General features: G+C 40.7%; 1 protein-coding gene across 1 annotated transcript in view; it reads left to right on the top strand.

Annotated features, from left to right (window-relative positions):
• Positions 1-21,333, top strand: part of cachd1 (cache domain containing 1) — a 90,111-nt gene that overhangs the window by 54,756 nt on the left and 14,022 nt on the right. The window contains exons 5-21 of the mRNA XM_069153165.1: positions 3,322-3,448; positions 4,887-5,031; positions 5,200-5,416; positions 5,643-5,792; positions 9,074-9,358; positions 10,204-10,353; positions 12,610-12,733; positions 12,892-13,009; positions 14,934-15,102; positions 15,252-15,394; positions 16,287-16,468; positions 17,264-17,374; positions 18,808-18,930; positions 19,585-19,684; positions 19,959-20,075; positions 20,539-20,699; positions 21,061-21,147. Coding sequence (XP_069009266.1) covers positions 3,322-3,448; positions 4,887-5,031; positions 5,200-5,416; positions 5,643-5,792; positions 9,074-9,358; positions 10,204-10,353; positions 12,610-12,733; positions 12,892-13,009; positions 14,934-15,102; positions 15,252-15,394; positions 16,287-16,468; positions 17,264-17,374; positions 18,808-18,930; positions 19,585-19,684; positions 19,959-20,075; positions 20,539-20,699; positions 21,061-21,147 — 2,509 coding nt within the window. The remainder of the gene's footprint in view (positions 1-3,321; positions 3,449-4,886; positions 5,032-5,199; positions 5,417-5,642; positions 5,793-9,073; positions 9,359-10,203; positions 10,354-12,609; positions 12,734-12,891; positions 13,010-14,933; positions 15,103-15,251; positions 15,395-16,286; positions 16,469-17,263; positions 17,375-18,807; positions 18,931-19,584; positions 19,685-19,958; positions 20,076-20,538; positions 20,700-21,060; positions 21,148-21,333) is intronic.

Raw genomic sequence — 21,333 nt, forward strand, 5'->3', positions numbered from 1 at the left:
TTTCCTCATGTGACATCACCGGGTTAAAAAAAAATGTATTCGTCCAATAGTTTGTCACTCCCATTAGCATCTGTTGTGTTTTGTCTATTAGCAAATGTTAGCTTGCTGTCACACAAAACTAAGATGAGGAATGAAATAAATATTAAATTATTAATTTTATATTTGCTCAACATTACAGTGCTGTCATTGTCAGAATATGTGAGCTATATTTTTACAGCAGAATTTAGAAATAATTCCTTGCTTTGTTGTTGTTAAGATGATTAAGAACATTATTTCATGTCTAGATTTCAGTGGTTCCCTTTTTGAACAGTCTTTTGTAGAGTGTAAGTGCGAGAAAGCTATGATTGCGCAATCCCTAACCTTTTAACAAAGCCATTAAACTAGCTGTTAAAAACTTGAGTGGCAGTAAAAGTACAATCCTCTTGACATTTCTTCAATATTTATAACATTCTCATCGAGCAAGTGATACTTAAAGCTATTAATTTGGTGTATTTATGGCCGTGTGCTCTTGCAGATATATTACAGCAGGTCATTTGCAGATTGTCAGGAGTTGTGTGGTTGGAGGAAATGGGCGTCATCGGGGTCCCATTTCTTGGCTGGTCCATCCGTTTCTGAGAAGATCTAAACATTGGTGGCAGGATGGAGAACTGTAGCCTGACAGATGTATACAGAGCCCTTCTTCCACTGTCAACACAACGGAGTGGTTCCTGTTTATATGAGCCTCAGAGATGGATGAAGTGACGGGGCAGAGATGATGTATGATGCGTCTCAAAAGAAAAGTCAAGTAAATGTAGCCGGAGGTGCTTTTTGGTGCTGTGTTTGGCATTTGGATGATTTTACAGTACTTCTATGGTTTTTCTATTTGTGTATAACTTACTTTTGTGTATAACTTACTTTTTACTTTTCGTGTTAGTTGAAAGTAATATTCCATCCCATCCATAGCAACAAAAAAAAAAATAGGCTTTGGCTTGTGTTAAAGCTGGAAAAGTTTGGAAAAGGTCAAAACAGGTTTGTTTTAGCAGGTGATTAATCCAACGTAATCACATGCCAAGAACCACATTTTGGGACTATTTAGACCCAGCTGACATGTGAGGATGGTAGTTAGCGTGTCTGGCAAAGACTGTATATGCAATTAACAAGAAATCTGAAATCCCATTTTAGGTAATGGAAACCTCCATGTGAATAATAACAACGAGTCAACTAAATGATAAAATAGCTGGTGATTACTTACAGCTGCTAATGACCCTAAACAAAAGGGACATTTTTATTAGTGCAAAGTAATTAAACATTGTAAAGTTTGGGTAACTCAAATCAAACCATTTCTTCGAAAAGAAAATCGACTGAATGTTAAGCTAGATTAATTTAACAGCTAAAACAATAAGTAGTAATTTCATGGGTTTAATAGATTTAATGCAATTACATAAAAGAGAAACTGAAATTTTTAACAACTTCCCAAGTTTTTCAGCCTGCTACTAAATTTTACTTGTTTGTTTATTTTACCTTTTTTTGTACCAGGAAGTCCCATTGAGATCAAAAATCTCTTTTATACAAGGGAGACCTGGCCAAGGCAGCAGCCTATATGCTATATGTATCCTATGAATATAGTTTCATTATAATAGTAGGATTGGTTAATTTGGCTGTTTGAGGACTTCAGGTGGCTGGATTCACCACCGTCGGTCTGCATTCTTGTATTTTAATACATGAAAGGTTGTTTTATCAGGTGTATTATGTTATTTTAATGAAGCGTACTTTGATGGCTATGCTCTGTTTCTTCTCTGGCTCTGTTTTTGCTTGGTTGAAGGCCCAAAAGTTTCTATTTGTGTCCCTCTAACACCCCCCTCCCCCTCCCCCCCAACCCGTCTCTTTGTGAAAGCCCGTTTTGTATTGCAGCGAGCGGAAAGGAAGTTGCTGGCTTTGTGATGGGATCTCTGTGAAGATACTGTTGACTCTGTGACCCAGTAAAAAGAAGAAAAAAAAATCTTTCTGTTAGTTTTGAGCAAATAGGCTGTGCAGAGGTTGTGGTTGGCTGTTATTTCAGACAAAATCCAGAATCCAAATGAAAGAAATGTGCTGTAGTCAGCAGTAGTCGAGCAGTTTAAACTTCTTCTTCATTGAGTTTATCCATTCTGTGGTAGGTGTGACTGGGGTGATGTCTCTCCATGTGTACACTATGTCCAGTCTGAAAGGGATGTATTTGATTCCTTGTCGGGCCTGAACACGCAGGCTTGCATCGATCTGATATGGTGTGAAAAGGCCAATAACAAAACAATGCACACGTGAGGGAGGTATACAAGTTAACAGATGTTTTGTGTGCAGCAGCTCACAAATGTGATTAATTAACATCCTCCAAATTGAATAGCATTCATGTTTTAAATTGTCCTTCAACAATAATTGTTAAATATTTCTGACTGTGTTGTAAATGTAAACTCGGCCTGTGAATTGACGTGTGTGTGGAAATCTTTTCAACTTGAGCAGTGAGATTTTTTTACAAAAATCTCAACCTGAAGCTTAATGAATCTGGTTTATGAAAATACAGAGATGAGAGGGGAAAAAAAAACATTGTACAGGCCAGTGAGTTTTGAGTTCAGTAGGCATACAGGTGCTAGTGGGTGTTTTGGCTATTTTGAATGCATAAACAGAAATAGTTCAACCATCAAATTCACACAAATAATGCAGCGAAACAAATTTAACTTGTTTTCTGAATATACCTTTTGTCATTTTTGCCTTCAATGGTATCCATTAGTTGCGATACCGACAGGAAAAAGAGGGATAGGAGTTTTGACGGGTAACAGACATCCCGATGGATGGAGTCCAATCATAATCCATAATCCATGTGTAGCCTCCCTTCTGCATAGTACTGGGACTTCAACTTAAGATGTTTAACACTACGCCCAACAATTGTAGCAGCTACACATACCACTTCTGTCATATCAAATGTGTAATAGAGTATTTTTAAGTGTATATTTATGTCAGTTAAAGTAAAGTTTATGTGTAAAGCTTGGTTTTACATACCATTTTCAAAGGGCTTTAAAGGCCAGCAAGTTCTTGACCCAGTTCACTATATCGTACTGTAGTAAAAGGTACGAGGACAGTGTCAGCATGAGTGTAATCATACAAGAATACATGGTATATGCATTTTGGGCTGATTGTTTTTTCTCATTCAGTCTGATTCACGCAGAAGTCACAATAGTACATTGTGGTTTGCGTTAAAGGTTACACCTAAACAAGAGAAACTCTCAAAAGTACTAAACTTCCCAGTTAGTCACCTGTTTTCGTTTTGTTAAATTATTCCTGTTCGCTCTGTGTCTCTTCCTTCTGCAGTGTTGGCAGACAACCTGAAGTCCAACCCGGGGATAAAGTGGCAGTACTTCAGCTCAGAGGAGGGCATCTTTACCATCTTCCCTGCCCACAAGTTCCAGTGTAAAGGAAACTACGAGCACCGCAGCAGGTACAGAACAACCACACTTCCCTTTTCAAATTAGTTTCTTCTTTGTTATTTAGCTCTTTTTCAGGTTAAAGAAAAAAAAAATAGTGACTATAGTTACTATAGTGCTCCAAGTTACTATAAAATATACTGTTTGTCAGCAAATATCACGCAGCAGACATCTGGGACAGAGCGGCCTGAGGTTAGAGCCACAACAAGTCGTTCTGGCCTTCATCTTCCTCACCCTCTTCCACCCTCTGCCTCCTCCTCTGCCAGTTGCTGTGGGGTGGCCCAGAGGGCTTGTTGATGGCATGCTGCCCTCGTACACCCTGACCACACATGCCCTTGGCAGGAATGTGGCTCCGTACCACTAAAGCCCGTTGGAATTTCACACCTCCAGTGTTGTGTTTTTTTTTTTTTTTGTGGCCATGACTGAAAGACGTCTCTCTTTTGCTCCCTTGTGCATTTTGCATTGGCGCTCTTTCTTTCTTTTTCTTTTCTTTTTTTTTTATCATGTCTTTTGGGTGTTCTTGCTGTTCAAGTCAGCAACCTGGCGTATGGCCATGGGAGGAATGACGTTGCTTGCTTGCCTTACTTCAAGTATGAATGAGGCTTTGTGAGCACATCACGCCCTTTCTGTGCCCTGTGTTAGTGTCTTCTAGTCCAGCAGACCACACACACAGAGGCACTGACCTCCCAACACTCTGCCCCCCTGTAGAGCCCACCCTGCTTTAAAACATGTGCATTATTAACACGTATTGTGAGACACACCTCAAATGCTAATCTTCAGAAATCTAGGAAATATTAATATATGTGGTTTAATATTATAAGGCGAACCAAGCGCTTCATCAACTCTCTTTGTGGTGAAGGGAATTACTTCAAAATAATGGATTTTGGCCTTTTTGTGCGCCATTGGCACAGAGGAGCCATTCACAGTTGTACCTTTTGCATAATGTCAAAGTCTTTAAAGTTTCAACTACAACAAGCCAACAGGTCTGCCTACATCTTTTTAACTCTGATAGTACACCATGACCTAATATTGTTCCTGCGAAGAAGAGCTGTGGTCTCAGTGACACTTCTTCCGAGTAAGATTAAAAACAATCTGCCATTTTCATTTCCAGAAAGTTAACCATAGATTATTTTCTTGCAGTTTTGTACCGTGATCTCTCGGGCTTGAAAATCATATTTCATAACTCACAATCGCATGAGAATTTAACTGAATTACAAAAATTGTTTCATGACCTTTGAATCTTGAGGGTGCCTTCTGTAATTTTAGGAAATTATGCACACATAGTTTGGGATTATTAATTCTGCAATGACAGCATGAGATGGAGAAAGTGTTGAACCTCCTCCAAAATTCAACAGCTGCTGACAGAATAGTGTTGGGAATTGTACAAATATTTCCATGTTGTGAGGTGTTTTATGTGCTCATGTGTCTGTATGCGTGTTTGTGTTCTTGCAGGCCTGTGTACGTGTCTGCAGTGCGTCCACAGTCTAAACACATCGTGGTGATGGTCGACCACGGAGCGTCTGTAACTGACACCCAGCTTCAGATCGCCAGGGACTCGGCACTGGTCATCCTCAACGCCGTAGACGAACATGACAAGGTTTGTGAAAGGGAGCAGACTTTAAGAAATATGCTCAGATCTTCATCTACTTTATAGCTCATGAAACAAGTTCAAATGCTTTGGGAAATCAGAAATGACTACTAACCATTAGTGACATCAGTGTTACTCCAATAGAATTGTTTTGATTTTGTTTTTGCTCCTCCACAGATCTCCATCTTGTCAGTGGCAGATACGGTTCGCTCCTGCTCTCTGGACCAGTGCTATAAGAGCTTGTTGTCTCCGGCCACCAGCGAGACTAAGAGGAAGATGAGCACCTTCATCTCCAACATCAAGGCCTTTGATGGAGCAACACAGCATGCTGCAGGCTTCCAGAAGGCCTTCCAGCTGCTCCGTAACACCAGCAGTCTCAGCAAACAGAGCACCAGTAAGACACACGAAAGAAGGCACTAATTTTAAAGTTTTGGGATGCGGTATTGTAGGAATGTGTAGTTTTCTGTGTGCCATCTCCAGTGATCAGGTTCTGCTCTTTTGCAGGTTTTGTTGGCATATTTTTCCCTTTAGAAATCAGAACGATGATTAGCTACCTCGATCATTAATGCATGATATTAACTGATATGTCTCGTGTGTGTGTGTTACTTGTCTTTTTTCAGCCACAGACATGGTGATCATTTACCTTTCATCTGGTATCACGTCACGAGAGTCGTCAGAGCAGGAGAAGAGAGCCACGCTGAGTGTGGTCAGAGAGGAGAACCGACACCTCAACAACTCGGTCATGATCCTCACCTATGCTCTCATGAATGGTAGGTCACTCATATTTAGGAGTGGATCTTATGTCCCTGCATTCAAGCACTGTCATGTTTTCTGCTGCCACTCACTTTTCTACACAGTTTATATTTTTTTCTTACACGGAGGGCAGCTCAGAAAAGGGTTTCAGTAATGTGAAAGTAAAGGGAATTAACAAAGGTAGCTGAGCTGCTCGTTATCCCTCAACAGTTGAAGGGTAAAACAATTATTTTAAATCTGATTTTAATCCATTTTTACAGTGTTCGAAACAAACAATAAAGGCCAAGAAAAATAGGTACCAAAGGAATCTCATTTGTATGTTAATAAAGAGGAAGAGTAGCATTTTGCTGACAGTTTGGACTTTTATTCGGTTTTCAGTTTAGTAAAGACAGTTTTTTTTTTTAATGTAAACTACAACTTTTCACACCCTTTTCAGGCATCTGCAATGTGAAATACACTAAATTGAAGTGGTGGGGCATTTTAGTTGGTCTTGGAACACATAGTCATGCACTTATGTCCATTGTTTTATTTTATTAGGACATTTACTTGGTTTAAAAAAGCAGTGTGGCTGAAATATTCGGTCATTTCTGAAATTAATCCCCAACATGGACCAGTTGAGTCCATTTACTGTACATCCTCTCCGCATTTCTTCCTTTGCAATATCTCGTCCTTCCTTCCTTCTTGGCTCTGCTGAGCGCCCGTTACTGTGTGTTCGATATCTCAGCGTTAGTTATTCTCTGTTCTCGGGTGCAGTGTGTTCAACAGAAGACTGAAGGTTAGAGAAGGGCGCTGAAACTTCAAAGGCTTTTTGTTTTCTGTGTGTGTCCATGTGTTGGTGTGTGGTGTGTATGCTTCCTTTTCCTCTTTTATTGTCCTTGTCCATCCATCTGCCTCCTCTAATTCCAGCCTCCTTGTGCAACACGCACACACACGCACACACACACACACACGCACACACACACACACACGCACACACACACACACACACACACACACACACACACACACACACACGTGCACAACGCGCGCGCGTTACACTCACTTCTGCTGTGCATGCATTAGTCCACCATTAATACAAATCATTTTTGCATGGGAGAATGGAAATGAGGTACATCTAAGAGAGCAGAGAGTGAGACTTCAAAGGGCGTGCTGCTCACTGCGTGTGTGACTGACAGAGGACCTTGGCTCTTTAAAGAGAGATGATGAAAAGGATTCAGAAATCTATCGTCCTCTGAGTTTATTAGCATTGCAGATTCAAAAAAACATTTGTTTTGTTGCTGACGCTGTTGCGCACAGCTGAAAGGCCCACTGTGGGTGTGGGAGTCTTATTCCCTGCATCCCCTGCCAAATGTGATGTGCTGATTGTTCAAGGAGATCAGCAGTCTCCAAGCAGTACAATGCACAGTTGTGTGTGTGTGTGTGTGTGTGTGTGTGTGTGTGTGTGTGTGTGTGTGTGTGTGTGTGTGTGTGTGTGTGTATTTGGGATGCTCATATCCTTTACCAAAACAGTGTTTGTCAGCCTGACTAAAATACTGTCTGGTCAGATAGAATATGAAGTTTTGACTCTACATGTCGATTCTAGATTTAATGTTTCTTCTTTAGTCTTTAAAGTATCAAGAAATATTCTAATATATAATTTCAGATGTTACAGCTTTGATCTGACTGTATGGTCTTTCATCATAGATATTTTAAGGCATTCAATTGCTTTCAATGTTTTCTAAATTAAAGGTACCCTGGGGACCACTAGTAGCACTTGGATGTAATGTTTTTAAAATGGGGTGTATGATGCACCTTAACGCAGGCAGGACTCATTCCCTGTGATGTAGTAGAGCAGAGCTTTAATGTATGTTTACTGATGGAAGTCAATAGATAAATACTACAACATACAGCAATGACAAAAAAAAAAAAGACAATTAATACCAAAGGTACCATCACTGTTCATAATTTGTTGCCTAAAAGGGAGAGCAGTAAGAAGAAGCCAGAGGAGACACGGTCCCATTCACCAAACAGGCCACGTTAAAAAGCTAGTAATTGGCAGTTAAGTCTGGTCACATAAAGAGATGTAGCTGCAAGAAAACGCAGAGGAGAAGAAGAAAGATAGCTCGCGAACATCAATGTTCTTCTTCTCCTCTGCAAAAATGTTCAAACATTGGTTTTACATCTGTTTAATGAGGATGGAAATACATTCAGATCTCCATAACTTTGCATAACTTTATCTTTTAAGAAGTAGATTTTTCCCCCAGAATTCCAATATTTTTGGGAAACTCTAGGTATGTCAGGATCTTCACATCTGTTCTAGTGAGAACAGCAAGAATTGCTTCTCCTGTTAAATCAAAGTGAATAATACCTGTGCTTTCAGCTAAATTTCCACTTTTTGTCCGTTTGACACTGCCACCCATGGTGACGCTGCCTCTCGTCTGTGGCCCAGTGTGGTGATCAAAAGAGCAGAGCCTTGGCATTAAAAAAGGATTCTGCTGTAATCCATTCAATGATTGGATGCTGGCAGACATCCTGCTCTATCTTTCCCAATAGGTTGTGGAGTGCCAAATGTTCCAGGTGACAGCTGTAGGGGCCCGGCCGTAGTTATTCATCCTCCTCTAAATGACCTTATGTGGCTTGGAAAGATAAAGCCTGAAGTGTGCATTAACGCCTCAGCTGTATATTTTCTTTAAAGTGATGAGGGATTTATTTATGTCACCATCTCTGAGCTTGACGGATGACGGCTGGGTTCGGCAGATGCATGGGATCGTACGGATAGAGCTTATAGAGATCATGAAGTGGATCACAAGTTCGGCCCTGCATGTGTGAAATATCTCTGCTGCTGATGCTAAATCAGTTGAGGAAATTCATGTGATGGAGTTCATTATGATCTAGTTTAAAGCAACTCTTTTGCGGCCGGACCATGTGAACGGCATGAGTTTAATTGTTCTAAGAATAAACGTCTCATCACACGAATTGTTTTGAATTCAGCTCATGTTTGGTGCCAGGAGTGAGATTTCTTCTTCCTAGCTCTTTGAAGGAATTGTTTGTTTTTTTGTTTTTTTTACAGCTATTGGAGAACGAGAACAGTGGGCTGCCTTTTATATTAGGAATTTTAAGTCATGTGCTTTTTTAATTTTTTTTTATTGAAGAGCTGTTTACTGTCTTTAGCTCCCTTTCAACCACTCCCTTTTATTTTCATTTTGCACAATCACCCTGTTCAACAGGCCTGAAACTAAACCTCAGCTACTTACTTGTTCTTAATATCCCTGCTTGATTAGATCAAACGCATTTCATAATTGATTTCTGTTTTTTGCAGAGGGAGTCACAGGCCTGAAGGAGCTGGCCTTCCTGAGGGACCTCGCAGAGCAGAACTCGGTGAAGTACGGCGTCGACCGGACGTCCAACCGAGACCGCTCCTCTGTGGCGGCCTCGTCCGGCTCGGCGGGAGCCTCCGCGATGCCAGTGGTGAAGGGCAGCATGATGGTGCTGAACCAGCTGAGCAACCTGGAGACAACAGTGGGCCGCTTTTACATCAACCTGCCCAACCGCATGATCGACCTGGCCCGCTTCAGCCTGCCCTACTCCGACCCAATGGGAGACGGTGAGTAGCCAGCTGACAAACTCCAGTCTGAGCTGATTTCAATTACATTTACATTTCAGACTGTAATTTAGTTTTGAACTCAGACCAAAGGAACAGATTGGATTTGAATAAATAATATAAAATTAATTTAAAATGAAATCACATTATATACGGGGAGTAAAACAATTAATCAAATTGAAATTAAATTAAGTGGTAAATCTTAACATTTCAGTCGATGGTTGTAATACTACAGGTCTTAAATCAATGGTGAAGCCAGTTTTTCATCAGCAGAAGAGAAACTGGTGGACCTGTTCACAGTACAATCAAACAAAAAAAGTAAAAAAAATTATTGCAGCTGTGATTTATTGCAAAAAATAAAAAAGTAGAGATGCAACCTGTCGCCTGAAACATGTAACAGCTCACTGTGGAAATATTTAAAACTGATCTACTGTCAAAAAATGCATTTAATGACTTGTCTTGTTTTGTTAACTTATGACAAACTCTGTGTTTCCTGCGACTGTTTCACAATAAAAGCCAACCTCTGTTTTGACAGTTAAAAACTTTGAATGTGTGCAACCATAAGAAGTCTGATTCAACTGTATGAGAGTGAAGAGATGAGTGGGATCAAACTAAAAACACTAATGTTGGTTTCACTGTGAATTATTTGTTTGTCGGTACACTGTTTGAATCCTTTGCAAGAATTGGCTAATCTCTACCAATTAAAATAACTATAAAGAGGTAATTAAAAAAAAAAAAAAAAAAACTGGCTCAGCACAGGCAGAAACAAACATGCACACATGGCTCAGTGAATCAGAATAACCTGAGGGATTGCATGAACCCTACTTAGATGCTTGTTCTTTCTCCAGGGTTCATTATGACTGTGAGCCGGCCGTGTTATTTCGGTAACCTGCTGTTGGGCGTGGTTGGCGTCGATGTGAACCTGGCCTACATCTTGGAGGATGTCACCTACTACCAAGACTCGCTGGCTTCATACACCTTCCTCATTGACAACAAAGGTCAGTCACAGAGAGACGGGGGACCAATCAGCACAGAGCAAACATTTTTGTTTGGCACCTGACTCTTCCACGGGTGCACGCTTGTCCTTCATTGCATATGACTTTGCCCTAGTTGTGGTCAGCAGCAGTAACAGCAGTAGCAGCAGTGTTTGTATGTGTAACAAGCCTTCAAATCTGTTTTCTTCAAGTCAGCCAGGTAATAGAAAACACAGCAGAGTCAATCAAAGCCACACGTTGCTGTGTGACCCAGCAAACATCAATCAGGAAAAATTCTCCAGTGGTCCACAATACATTTCTGTGCATATTCAGGGTACCAATCTTTATTAGTCACAGGCTGTGAGGAGCCTTCTAAGCACATTTAAGTGTACTTGTTTCACATACAAATGGAATTACACTTTATTTTGTCTGTCTCAACTTCCTCGACAGCCATTATCCCTTATTAGACTTAATTGACATCTTCTAGGCTGCACTGGCGTTTCTTTGGCATTTCACTCTCTGTTGAGCCATGCCTCAGTGCGTTGCCTCAGTGTAGGGCGGTTAGTGCTCGTGTCCGGTCTTGGTTTGTCTTGGCCTCAGCTGAGGGGGTCTTGACTCAACTACTGGTGCTTTACAACGGCTAAGTTGTGCTCTGTGAGGCCAGAGGGAAGTGACATTAATGGACAGGTTTTTTGATAGATGGCACTACAGCTACAGATCGGCACCCCTTTTTTTTTTTTTTTTTTATACTGAATGATATTAGGTAACAAGAATTTAAAAAAATGAATTGCCCTTCTGCTGAGCTAATATGCTAGTTACAGAAAAACTTTTGAAAATCTGACAGTACATTGACAGATCTGTACTGTTTTGTGTTTAATGAAGAGCTCGTTAATAAAGAGTTTCTAATTTAGAAATGTAGAGTGGAGATCAGGGGAGAGCCATGCAGAGCTATTTCAGCTCGTTTTTGTCACAGATGCTCAGACGTTGATCCAAAATTCAGTTGCAGTCTTTAGTCTCTTTTCTGAAAGAGCCCTGCATCCACTGCTGACAACACAGAGATGAACAAGAACAATGTCAGCGAAAGAGGAATGTCAGGAATGTGGAGAGATGAATTTTGAGGTCCTTGCATGTCCTCCAATTTGCACAACATTTTGCTGTAAAAACACAGCCTTTCCCAGACACTGTAAAAACAAACCATAATTAAAAGTCAAATTTGACCCAGCGCAAAGGTAAATTTAACTTAACGACTTCAAATTTGAAATGTTAATCCAGAGGACAGGGAAGGCAGGCACATCTATCTGTGTTGACTGGTAACAGAAACCACAATAACCTCACTTAATTAGCATTTGGTTTTGAGCCTCCAAGGCAGTGTCTTGCTAATCGGAGGCACGAATGAGAAAGGATTAAAAATGCAGGAGGGGAAGGCAGTGTGGAGGAGGAAGGAGAGAAGGACCAGGGGGAGACGTTTGGTGGAGACGGTGGCTATGAGAAGGTGGGAGGGAGGAGAGGAGTGAGGTGAAGTAAGTTGGAGGAGAGTCATAAGACACGTGCAAAGTAAAAGACACTTATTATTCACCTGGGTTTAGCAAGTGAATATTTAACTATTAAAGGTAATTATTACGACGAAATTTTTGCAGCTGTGTGGATTTCGCTCCTTTTCTCTGTTTTTCAATACGTCTCTTTTCCCCCCGCTAAAATGTTTGTTATTTTCATAAATATGCCATCAAATTATAGATTATTACTTCACCATGCTTATTAGTGTTGCAACTCCGCAAACATTGACAAATGACTCCCATTAAAGTTATAAACTGGCATTGAAATCATCTGCTGCCAATTAGAGTTTAGGTAAATATAATTTGGTAAATATACGGCTGACAAAGCTTCCGGACTTCTTGATGCTACAACAGACCACCTTTGGAGTAGTTATTGTTTACACAACATATCCAGAAGAAGACATAAAGTGGTGTATAGACGCACTTGTTGAGAACTGGTATTTATAATATATGAGCAGTGGCAGAAACAACAACCTCACAGTCTCTTTGGCAATTTTAATGCACCTAAATGTACCTTTAAACATTATGTGTGTGTATTCTACTTGCCTACAACTTTATACTGTGCAGCCTACCTGTGGTGTTCCCCAGAACTCGATCCAAACAAACACAAGCAGAATAGACCTGCATTATGTCTTGTAATTTGCATGTTAATTGGCAAAGAATTCGAAATAATGCTAAATACTAACAGTACCATGAGTAATTTATGGCATCTTGTTTGATTTCCCAGGTTACACCCTGATGCACCCATCACTGACGCGACCCTACCTGATGACAGAGCCTCCGCTGCACACGGATATCATCCACTACGAGAATATCCCAGGATTCCCTGCTGTCCGCCAGAATATCCTCAGGTAAGAAGAGATGAGGAACAGCTAGGTGGATAAAGAATCTGTTTTAAAGTTTAGAGTTGGTTTTAAAACTAGATTTCCCCAGGCCGTGGGTACATCTGTGCTATACTTTGTGTGCATTTTGTGATTCATAGTTTTGTGAATTCTTTTTGTTTTTGCAGCCTCCCTCTGGGCAGTCAGGTTATTGCTGTGCCAGTTAACTCTTCTCTGTCCTGGCACACCAACCGCCTCAGGGACAACAGCAAGGATGCGTACAATGTCAGCTACGCCTGGAAGCTGGTAGGTGCCCATAAAAAGAAAAAACTAATAGCGCATGTGGTGACTGTTAGATAGTACAAACAACTCTATCTTGTTCTCATTATCTTTACAATTCTGACGTGAATAGAATAAACTCTGTGAGTAGACTCAAAACAAATGATGCAACGGAATTCAATATTTCCATTTCAATGCCAGTCGCATAGAGTAAGAATAACAAAGAGATTGTACCTCTGTAGCAGAACAAGTGCTAGCACAGTCAGTCATTGGCTCTTTTGTGGTGGGAACAATAATTATTTCATTTACTCTCTCTCTGTCTCTTCTCTCACTGTCTCAAGCTCTTTATCATTACTGTCCCGCCGCCTGAAAGCAGTATCTTGATTTATGGTCCTGGCTTTGATGTCTCCACCAAACCTCCACCACCTTAAATTAGCTGGTGTAATTAAAAAACAAGTACTCCCACACCCAGAAACTGTCTATCCCTTGAATCTGCTTTTTCTCTCTCAGGTCCACAAGTGTCATGTTTTAGAAACAAATGGCAACAGAACAGCAATAACATCATACCATAGTTTTGTTTTTTGATTTTTGACATTTAGATTTTTTTGGCAGGTGCAGAAATATCACACTTGATTTAAGCATTTCACTTTAGCCTTTTTTCTAAAAGCTTTTGACATTTTTTTGTTTTGTTTTTTTTGTCACGCAGGCACTAGAGTTCAAACATGTCACCTTTTGCCATGATGTTGGCAGCCGTGTCTGTTTGTCTAAATGAGCTTTCTGGTGCCAGAAAAAGAGTAAATTGGCCTAGAAAACAACAATCGAGAATAATTTGTTGTTTCCTTTCCCATTCTGTCCTTTTGTGTGGCTATTTATGCCCCGGGGGCTCCTTTAGGAGTATATCATATTCGTTTGTGCTTATGACCAAAATAAATCACAAATGTGTCTTAAAAATGGTCAAGAAAGGGTTACATTTCTTCTTGAGTTACTAGAAGCTCCTGGGTCTCTCTGAAAACTACTCACTGTATGTTTGACAGTTTGCATGACTCAGTACCAAAGTGACAGAATCTGGGAGCAGACTGACTCTGCAGGGTGCATTTAGAATCAGCGTGGTGAAAGCAGCTGTTAAACTGGACACATTTCAAACACTCGCTGTGATTGGTTGACAGTAAACACTGAAACAGAAAGCTGGGAGGGATGGTTGATGTGCAAGTCAGTATCACTTGCTTCTAGTTTAGATGCTGTTGGAGGAGAGTCAATAAACTATCAACACTGTTTTATTGATAAGTTCACCCTGGTCACTAAAGATAAATGTGTGCTACTTCAGGTGTAAGGGATCACCTGCCAAATGCAATACTCACCCTCTTTGCATTCTGTAGCATTGTTTGGAGCATGTTGATGTTGGATAATAAAGCAGCAGACCTTCTGTATGTTTGTTGTCAGCAAATCTCATGAAACAACAATGAATTCATGCCTCTAATTATTAGCAGCCTAATATAGCTAATTCCACTGTGCCATAGCGCTCCATTGTTGACCAAAGACACCTCAGTGAGCACTTGTTGCACACTGTTACACAAGGTCACATAATTTTTCATTTCAACGGGCACTGTTGTATATTTCAAGTCAAACCCACTAGCACACCAAATAACTTTTAATCCACAGCTGTAAATAGTCCCCGATAAATGTACTATTTAAGTAGATTTCATTAAAAACTACAGTTCCCAGCAGTTTTAAGAAATAATTTGTTTTAAATGAAACCCTAAAGATGCAATTAATCAGTAGGATGAAAAAGCTTATCAGGCTAAGAGCCACAGAGAGGTTTGGGAAAATCACAAAGAATCAAAACACAGACGAATTTGTGGACATTAACAACGATATTGAATATCATCCGTTATATCCCTCAGAATGAAATATAAATTGAGGCCCTTTCTCTCTGTCTTGTCTTGTCCTCTAGGTTCAGGACACGTCCTTCATCCTGTGCATTGTGTACGTGCAGCCGGAGATCCCGGTGAAGCAGCTAAAGAACCTGAACACAGCTCCCAGTTCTAAGCTGCTCTACCACCGTTTAGACCTGCTGGGTCAGCCCAGCTCCTGCCTGCACTTCAAACAGCTCGCCACCGTCGGTAAGACAAGCAGCAAAAAATCCACAGACCTGTACTGATATATGACAACTTGAAGTAATAACTTTCTTTCTTTTTTTTACCATAGTCAGCTCTAAAACACTGATTAGTATGTCTGAGTGTCCCTTTTCCCCTGTGTGTTTCTTTCCCAGAGTCCCCCACAGTGATGTTGGCAGCTGGTAGTTTCTCTTCTCCCTACGAGCACCTCAGTCAACCAGAAACAAAGCGTATGGTGGAGCACTACACTGCCTACCTGAGTGATAACACCAGGCTCATAGCCAACCCAGGCCTCAAGGTACACAAGCACAAAAGCCTGGGAACACACGTGCAAGTCACGCAAAGAGCTGCCTGAATCTTGTTCACCTGGAAAACACATGGCCAGCCCTGCAGTCAAATTACAGACACGCTCTCAGATATTCTTGCTTGTAAACACTTGTTAACATAATTCATGTGTCCCTTTCCCATACCCCTTGTGGTGTAATGGATTTTTATGATCTCTTAGAAGTCTTTTTTTGACTCCATCTCTTGCAACATCTGACAAGCACATCACGCTTTTCAGGTTTCTTACATTGCATCTAAATATATATTTGTTTTATTCAAATGATGCTTTGCAACTTTAAGAAGGGGACGAACCCCCACACAGGTTTTGGCATTCCATTCGCATTCCTGTCCTGGGGGGAGTTAGAGTTTGAACTCACAGCCGCAGTCCCAGCACTGATTCCCAGGCTAGTCTTAAAGACCCCCTCCAGTGACCTCATCGCCCCTTTCAAAATTGGAAGGCCGTCTGAAAATGTTTGTGGAATGTGATTCTTCAGGCTGTTTTTCAGGGCTTTAGGACCAATCAAGTGACATTTTTGCCCAAATTTAGGTTTTCTGAGCTTTGCTGTTTGATGACACCTCTCTTTAGCAGAGGGGGAATTATATAATTCCTATTATAAATGCAGCGTAAAAGAGTCTTGCTGTACCTGTTTCAAGTAACAGGATTCACGTTTTTCTATTTTGTTTTTTGGACTGATTAGAACCAGACTTTTAAAGTCTTATCCAACTTACATTCAAGTCAACTCCAGATTAATCTTTTCCACTCCTTCCTCAACTTATTCCTCCTCTTCCCTCACTATCTCCTTTCCAACCTCACTCTCCCTCTCCTCTTTATCTCCCTCCACCCTTCCATCCTTTCCCCTCTGCAGTCCTCTGTCAGGAACGAGGTTATGGCAACCAGTCATGTCACGGATGAGTGGATGACACTAATGGAAATGAGTAGCCTCAACTGCTACATTGTGCGCCGTTACATAGCAACGCCCAGTGGGGTGCTCCGGATTTACCCAGGATCACTGATGGACAAAGCCTTCGACCCGACCCGCAGACAATGGTGAGGCTTACTTTGGAGGGTGTGAAGAGGGGGAGAAAGGAGTGAAGGCGTGTGTGTACATGTGTGTTTTAGGAGAGAAAAAGGAAGTCTGAGATAGTGCGAGGTAGGTCGCAGTTAAAGAGAATAAGTGTGTTCAGTCCAGTTAAGGTTTTCTCAGCAAAGTGTTGAATAGTAATTAGTTAACTATTGAAACTTTTTAAGTATGATTTATGAATATAACAGAGGGTAACAAAACTGTCAGGAAGCACTAAGAGTATGTTCACATTAAGCTAGTAAATGCATTTTTTTTTTTTTGTTTCCTCTATTTCAGTCCTCTGTCTCAATTAAGCAGTTTTCTTTTGTGTCAGTCTGAAATAGCTGGAGGAGGTCTGGTGTTTAAGTCTTCAGACAGTGTTCCCCTCTGAGAAACAGTGTTTCCTGTAGCGCCCCCTGTGCCGGCTGGAGTTAGTTTCAGTTATTGTTAAGCACCGCACAAGAGTACTACTTGGGGTTACAGATAAAGTTCAGTTCAGGTTAAGAGGAAACACATAGTGATTGGGAAACAAACTTCGACACTATATAACAATATAACAATACAACAATACAACAATAAAACAATATAACCGAATACACAGCAGAGCTGGGTTTTTTTTTTATGGTGGACAAAGGTTTCTACAACAACTAACTGTAATCTCTAACATGGAGGCAAAATGTTTTCATAAGGAAACAATGGTTTCATGTTTAGACGACTTAATTTACACAAAGATGACCTCAAGTTTTCCAAGTAACCCTCTGACTGCGTGGTATGTTATGTAGGTACCAGCATGCTGTGGCTAACCCCGGCCTCATCACCTTCACGGGGCCATACCTGGATGTGGGCGGAGCGGGTTATGTTGTCACCATCAGCCACACCATTCATGCCTCCAGGTAAGAAGACTGGGTGTATTTTTTTTTTACAACTATGAATGTGTATATTTTACTGCACTGGGGAAAAAGTCAAGTCTATTTCCTCAAGTGTTTGCTTCACAGAAGGACTCACTTACAGTAAGCATTTAATGGTTGACAAATTTCTGTTCATGTTTACACCTTGGCAATAAAATCAGGAGCTCATCTTATTGGAAATTACTCAACAGATTCACTGTTCTTAGGAGCCAAGACATGATTGTGGACAACCAGGCTCTAAGCCTGGACGTCATTGCAGCCAGACTGCCCTATCTCTGAAGTCAGGAAATAATTTGAGGGAAACTAAAGGAGACCATTGACCATTTTATGCTTCAGAGCTGTTTAATCAGTGATATAATATCCTTCAACCAAATGGTCTGGGTTCAGTCACAATTTTCTTCAAGTATCTGCTTTTCCAAAGTGCCCTTAAGCAAGTCAGTGTATTGCTACCAACTTCTGGTGGAGTTAAAGAGGAAAAGCCAAATTAAAAATTGGGTGTTACACCCCGTCCTTTCACTAGTTATCATAGAAGTGATTGCAATAATGTTTTCTTCGCGGAGGCTTCAGCTCGGGGGCTTTCAAAAGGCTGCAACAGTGGCTGAGATTTAAGTATTTGTTTCTAGTTCAGTGAGTTTAAAATGCAACCGTCCACGGTCCATGCAAGTGTTCAGTGTATACACAAACAGTCAGCCTCAGTGGGTGAGATAAGTCTGGATTCATTTGTTGTTGTGCACTGGCTCAGTGAGCATAACATACAGTGTGTAGTAAACACAGATAACAAGAGAACCTGCAGTTGAATAAGTGTGGTGAGGTTTATTTTGAATGAGTATTTAATGCCCTTATGTGTTAAAACCAAGTGGCAACCAACACTGACGTCAGCTACTGGCTTGTGAACGGCCATTCAAGTTCGGATATTGTTCAGCGCAAATGGAGCCGGAAGTGACCATATTTGGACGCGATCCCCAGAACACGGCTTTTTGAGGTTTATTTTCTCATTTATGATGTTGTTGTTTTTTTTTTTTTTTTTTAGATGGACCGCCAAAAAACAACTTAGGAAGAGTGATTTTAGCTAACTACAGCTAAGAATGTGTAGAAAAGATTGATTGACTTTGTATTTCATCAGAGAATTTGAATGTTGGGGGCTTTTTGGAGCCCTTCGTAGTATTGCAGTTTATGCCATTTTGCCTCATTTTTCAGACCCAGAAGCTACGTCCACTTTATACAGTCTGTGTTTAAAACACTTTATGCTTTCCAGTCTGTAGAGAAGTAGAGCTACTTGTGGGATAACTGTACAAAAAAACAGACTTTATTGTCTGTCATCAATGACAGGAAACACTTTAACTGAAAGGTTTGACTTATTCCAGGTTTCTAATCCCCTCAAAATACCTTTCTCCTTGTGTCCTTTGCTCTGTCTGTAGCTCTCAGATGGCCCCGGGTTATGCTGTTGCAGTGATGGGTATAGACTTCACCCTACGCTACTTCTATAAGGTCCTGCTGGACCTGCTTCCCATCTGCAACCAAGACAAAGGCAACAAGATCAGGTAGAAGGAGGATGGATTAGTTAATGCAAATAATTCCGTATTTCTGTTTCTTTTTTCCATTTCCTGATGAATTTCTTTACACGTTGGCTAAATTTCCATTTTCCTGAGCAAAAATTTAAGTCGCGGAGAGACTGAAAGAGAAAAAGAAAGAAGGAAGAAGACATAAGCTGATTAACATTTACATTCCTGCTGGAGATGTGGCATTGCTGCTGCCTTAGTCCGGATGGACTTTTATGTCTCGCTTTTTTTTTTTTTTTTTTTTTTTTTTTTTTTTCTTGATTCCTTTTTCTTACCCTCCCTTCTCCACCAGTCCCCCACTTCTGCCCCTGTCTCTCTCCCTACTTCCTTCAATGTTCTCTCTGTTGATGTTCAGGGGCCATATAAAACAGGATTACCCCAAAAAGGATTGAGACAGAGAGAAGCAGTATTTGGCAAAATACTTAAGGGGTGCTGGGAATGGGAAAGGAGCTGTATTATGCAGATAGATGAAGTTGAATGTGGTGCTGGAGGAAAAAAGAGGGATCTCAGGAAATAGTGGTCAATAATAGAGCATTGGTAGAACTAATGAGTGTTTCCATAAATTCTTAAAATGGATCCCAACCCGCTTCTTACTGTGTGTGAGTCTTTTCATATATTTGTTTGTTTACATTGTAGGTGCTTCATAATGGAGGACAGAGGGTACCTGGTCGCTCACCCCACTCTAATTGACCCCAAAGGCCATGCCCCTGCAGAGCAACAGCACATCACTCACAAGGTAAAAGATCCAGGACCAAAAAAAAACATGTGAAAATCACAGCCACATGTTAAGATAAAGACTCGTACAACACACAGTAAACATGTCTTTAACCAGAGACACATAAACAGTATTTTCTGAAGAATTACACACTAATGGGCAAGAGAGAGCATGCAAGCATACAAATGCACTCATTTTTGTCCATAAACACACACATGTTTATGGACAGTCTCCTCTATTTATGTACATATTTCTTCAAATTATCCTCTTTGTCGTCCTCACTCGATGATGGCAGGAGCCGCTGGTGGCCAATGACATCCTGAACCACCCCAACTTTGTCAAGAAAAACCTTTGTAACAGCTTCAGCGACCGCACCGTGCAGCGCTTCTACAAGTTCAACACCAGCATCGTGGTAAGTCCGAAAAGAAATGGATTTATGAATGGTTTCAATGGAGCTAGAATCAGACCTCATACTAGGGAGTGCACAGACCTCAAGGCCTCCCTAAGCAGTGTGAATATCTCAAGTGTTATACTGCTATCTTGTGGTAATACTTGGGAGTGCAACCTGCATTTTTCCATTAATTGAATCTGTTAAATCTGTTGCATGTTCTTGGATTGTTAGATGGTTTGAGTCTTGTCATTCATGCCCATGTTTAAATTATACAAGATCACATCCCTTATTATTTCATTCAAAACATCCAGAATTTCTTTATTTATAGATGCAGAGTTGCAATGTAGCGCTGTTAACCTTTTTTTGGCTCTTGATTTGGTGAATTGGGGTTTTGGATAAGATGATAAAACACCTTAAACTTTCAAATACTCAGCAGGATGACGTGTTGATCAAACTAATTCCCCCTTAACTCTTTCTCTTTCAGGGGGACCTCACCAACCTGGTCCACGGTAGCCACTGTTCTAAGTATCGCCTGACCAGAATCCCCGGCACCAATGCCTTTGCTGGTATTGTCAACGAGACATGTGACTCTCTGGCGTTCTGCGCCTGCAGCACGGTGGACCGGCTCTGTCTCAACTGCCACAGGTCATTACTGAAACCGCACACTCTTGAGGAGTTTAGTTCTCACACACTTTAGTGTTTTGGTAAAGAATGAATATTGTCATTGACGGATAGATTTGATTTTTCAAAAGACAAACCTTTTATAAGATTTTGATATTTTGTTACAGCAGAGGAGTCGTCATGGATTATGTGGTCTTTAGTCACAGTTGCATCATATTGTAATAGCTGGTAAAATACTGTATAGTTATATGTGTTGATCATTATTATTTGCAGAGATTCTGGGGCCACACAATTGCTTTTTGATTAGACATGGAAGTTACCTTGAAATGATTTGATGATAATGTTTCTGACTGACATGTGCTGTGACTGTTTTTCTGTTGTTCAGGATGGAGCAGAATGAGTGTGAGTGTCCATGTGAGTGCCCTCTGGAGGTCAACGAGTGTACAGGCAACCTCACCAATGCTGAGAACAGGTCAGTCCAACTTCAGACAAAGCACATACAATACTACAGGTTCCTGTGTATCTGCATCAATATTTTCTTGAATTTTCTACCCACATGATAGAAGGCACTAACATAAAGGACAGAAGAGAAAGATTACCACACATCGTTAATATTTGAGTAATGAAAAATAAACAGCCTGTGGACATAGAAGCTGTT

The sequence above is a fragment of the Embiotoca jacksoni genome, unplaced genomic scaffold (genome assembly GCF_022577435.1).
Source record: "Embiotoca jacksoni isolate LCO1_2020_lvr unplaced genomic scaffold, fEmbJac1.0.p SCAF_19, whole genome shotgun sequence".
Classification (NCBI taxonomy): Eukaryota; Metazoa; Chordata; class Actinopteri; family Embiotocidae; genus Embiotoca; species Embiotoca jacksoni.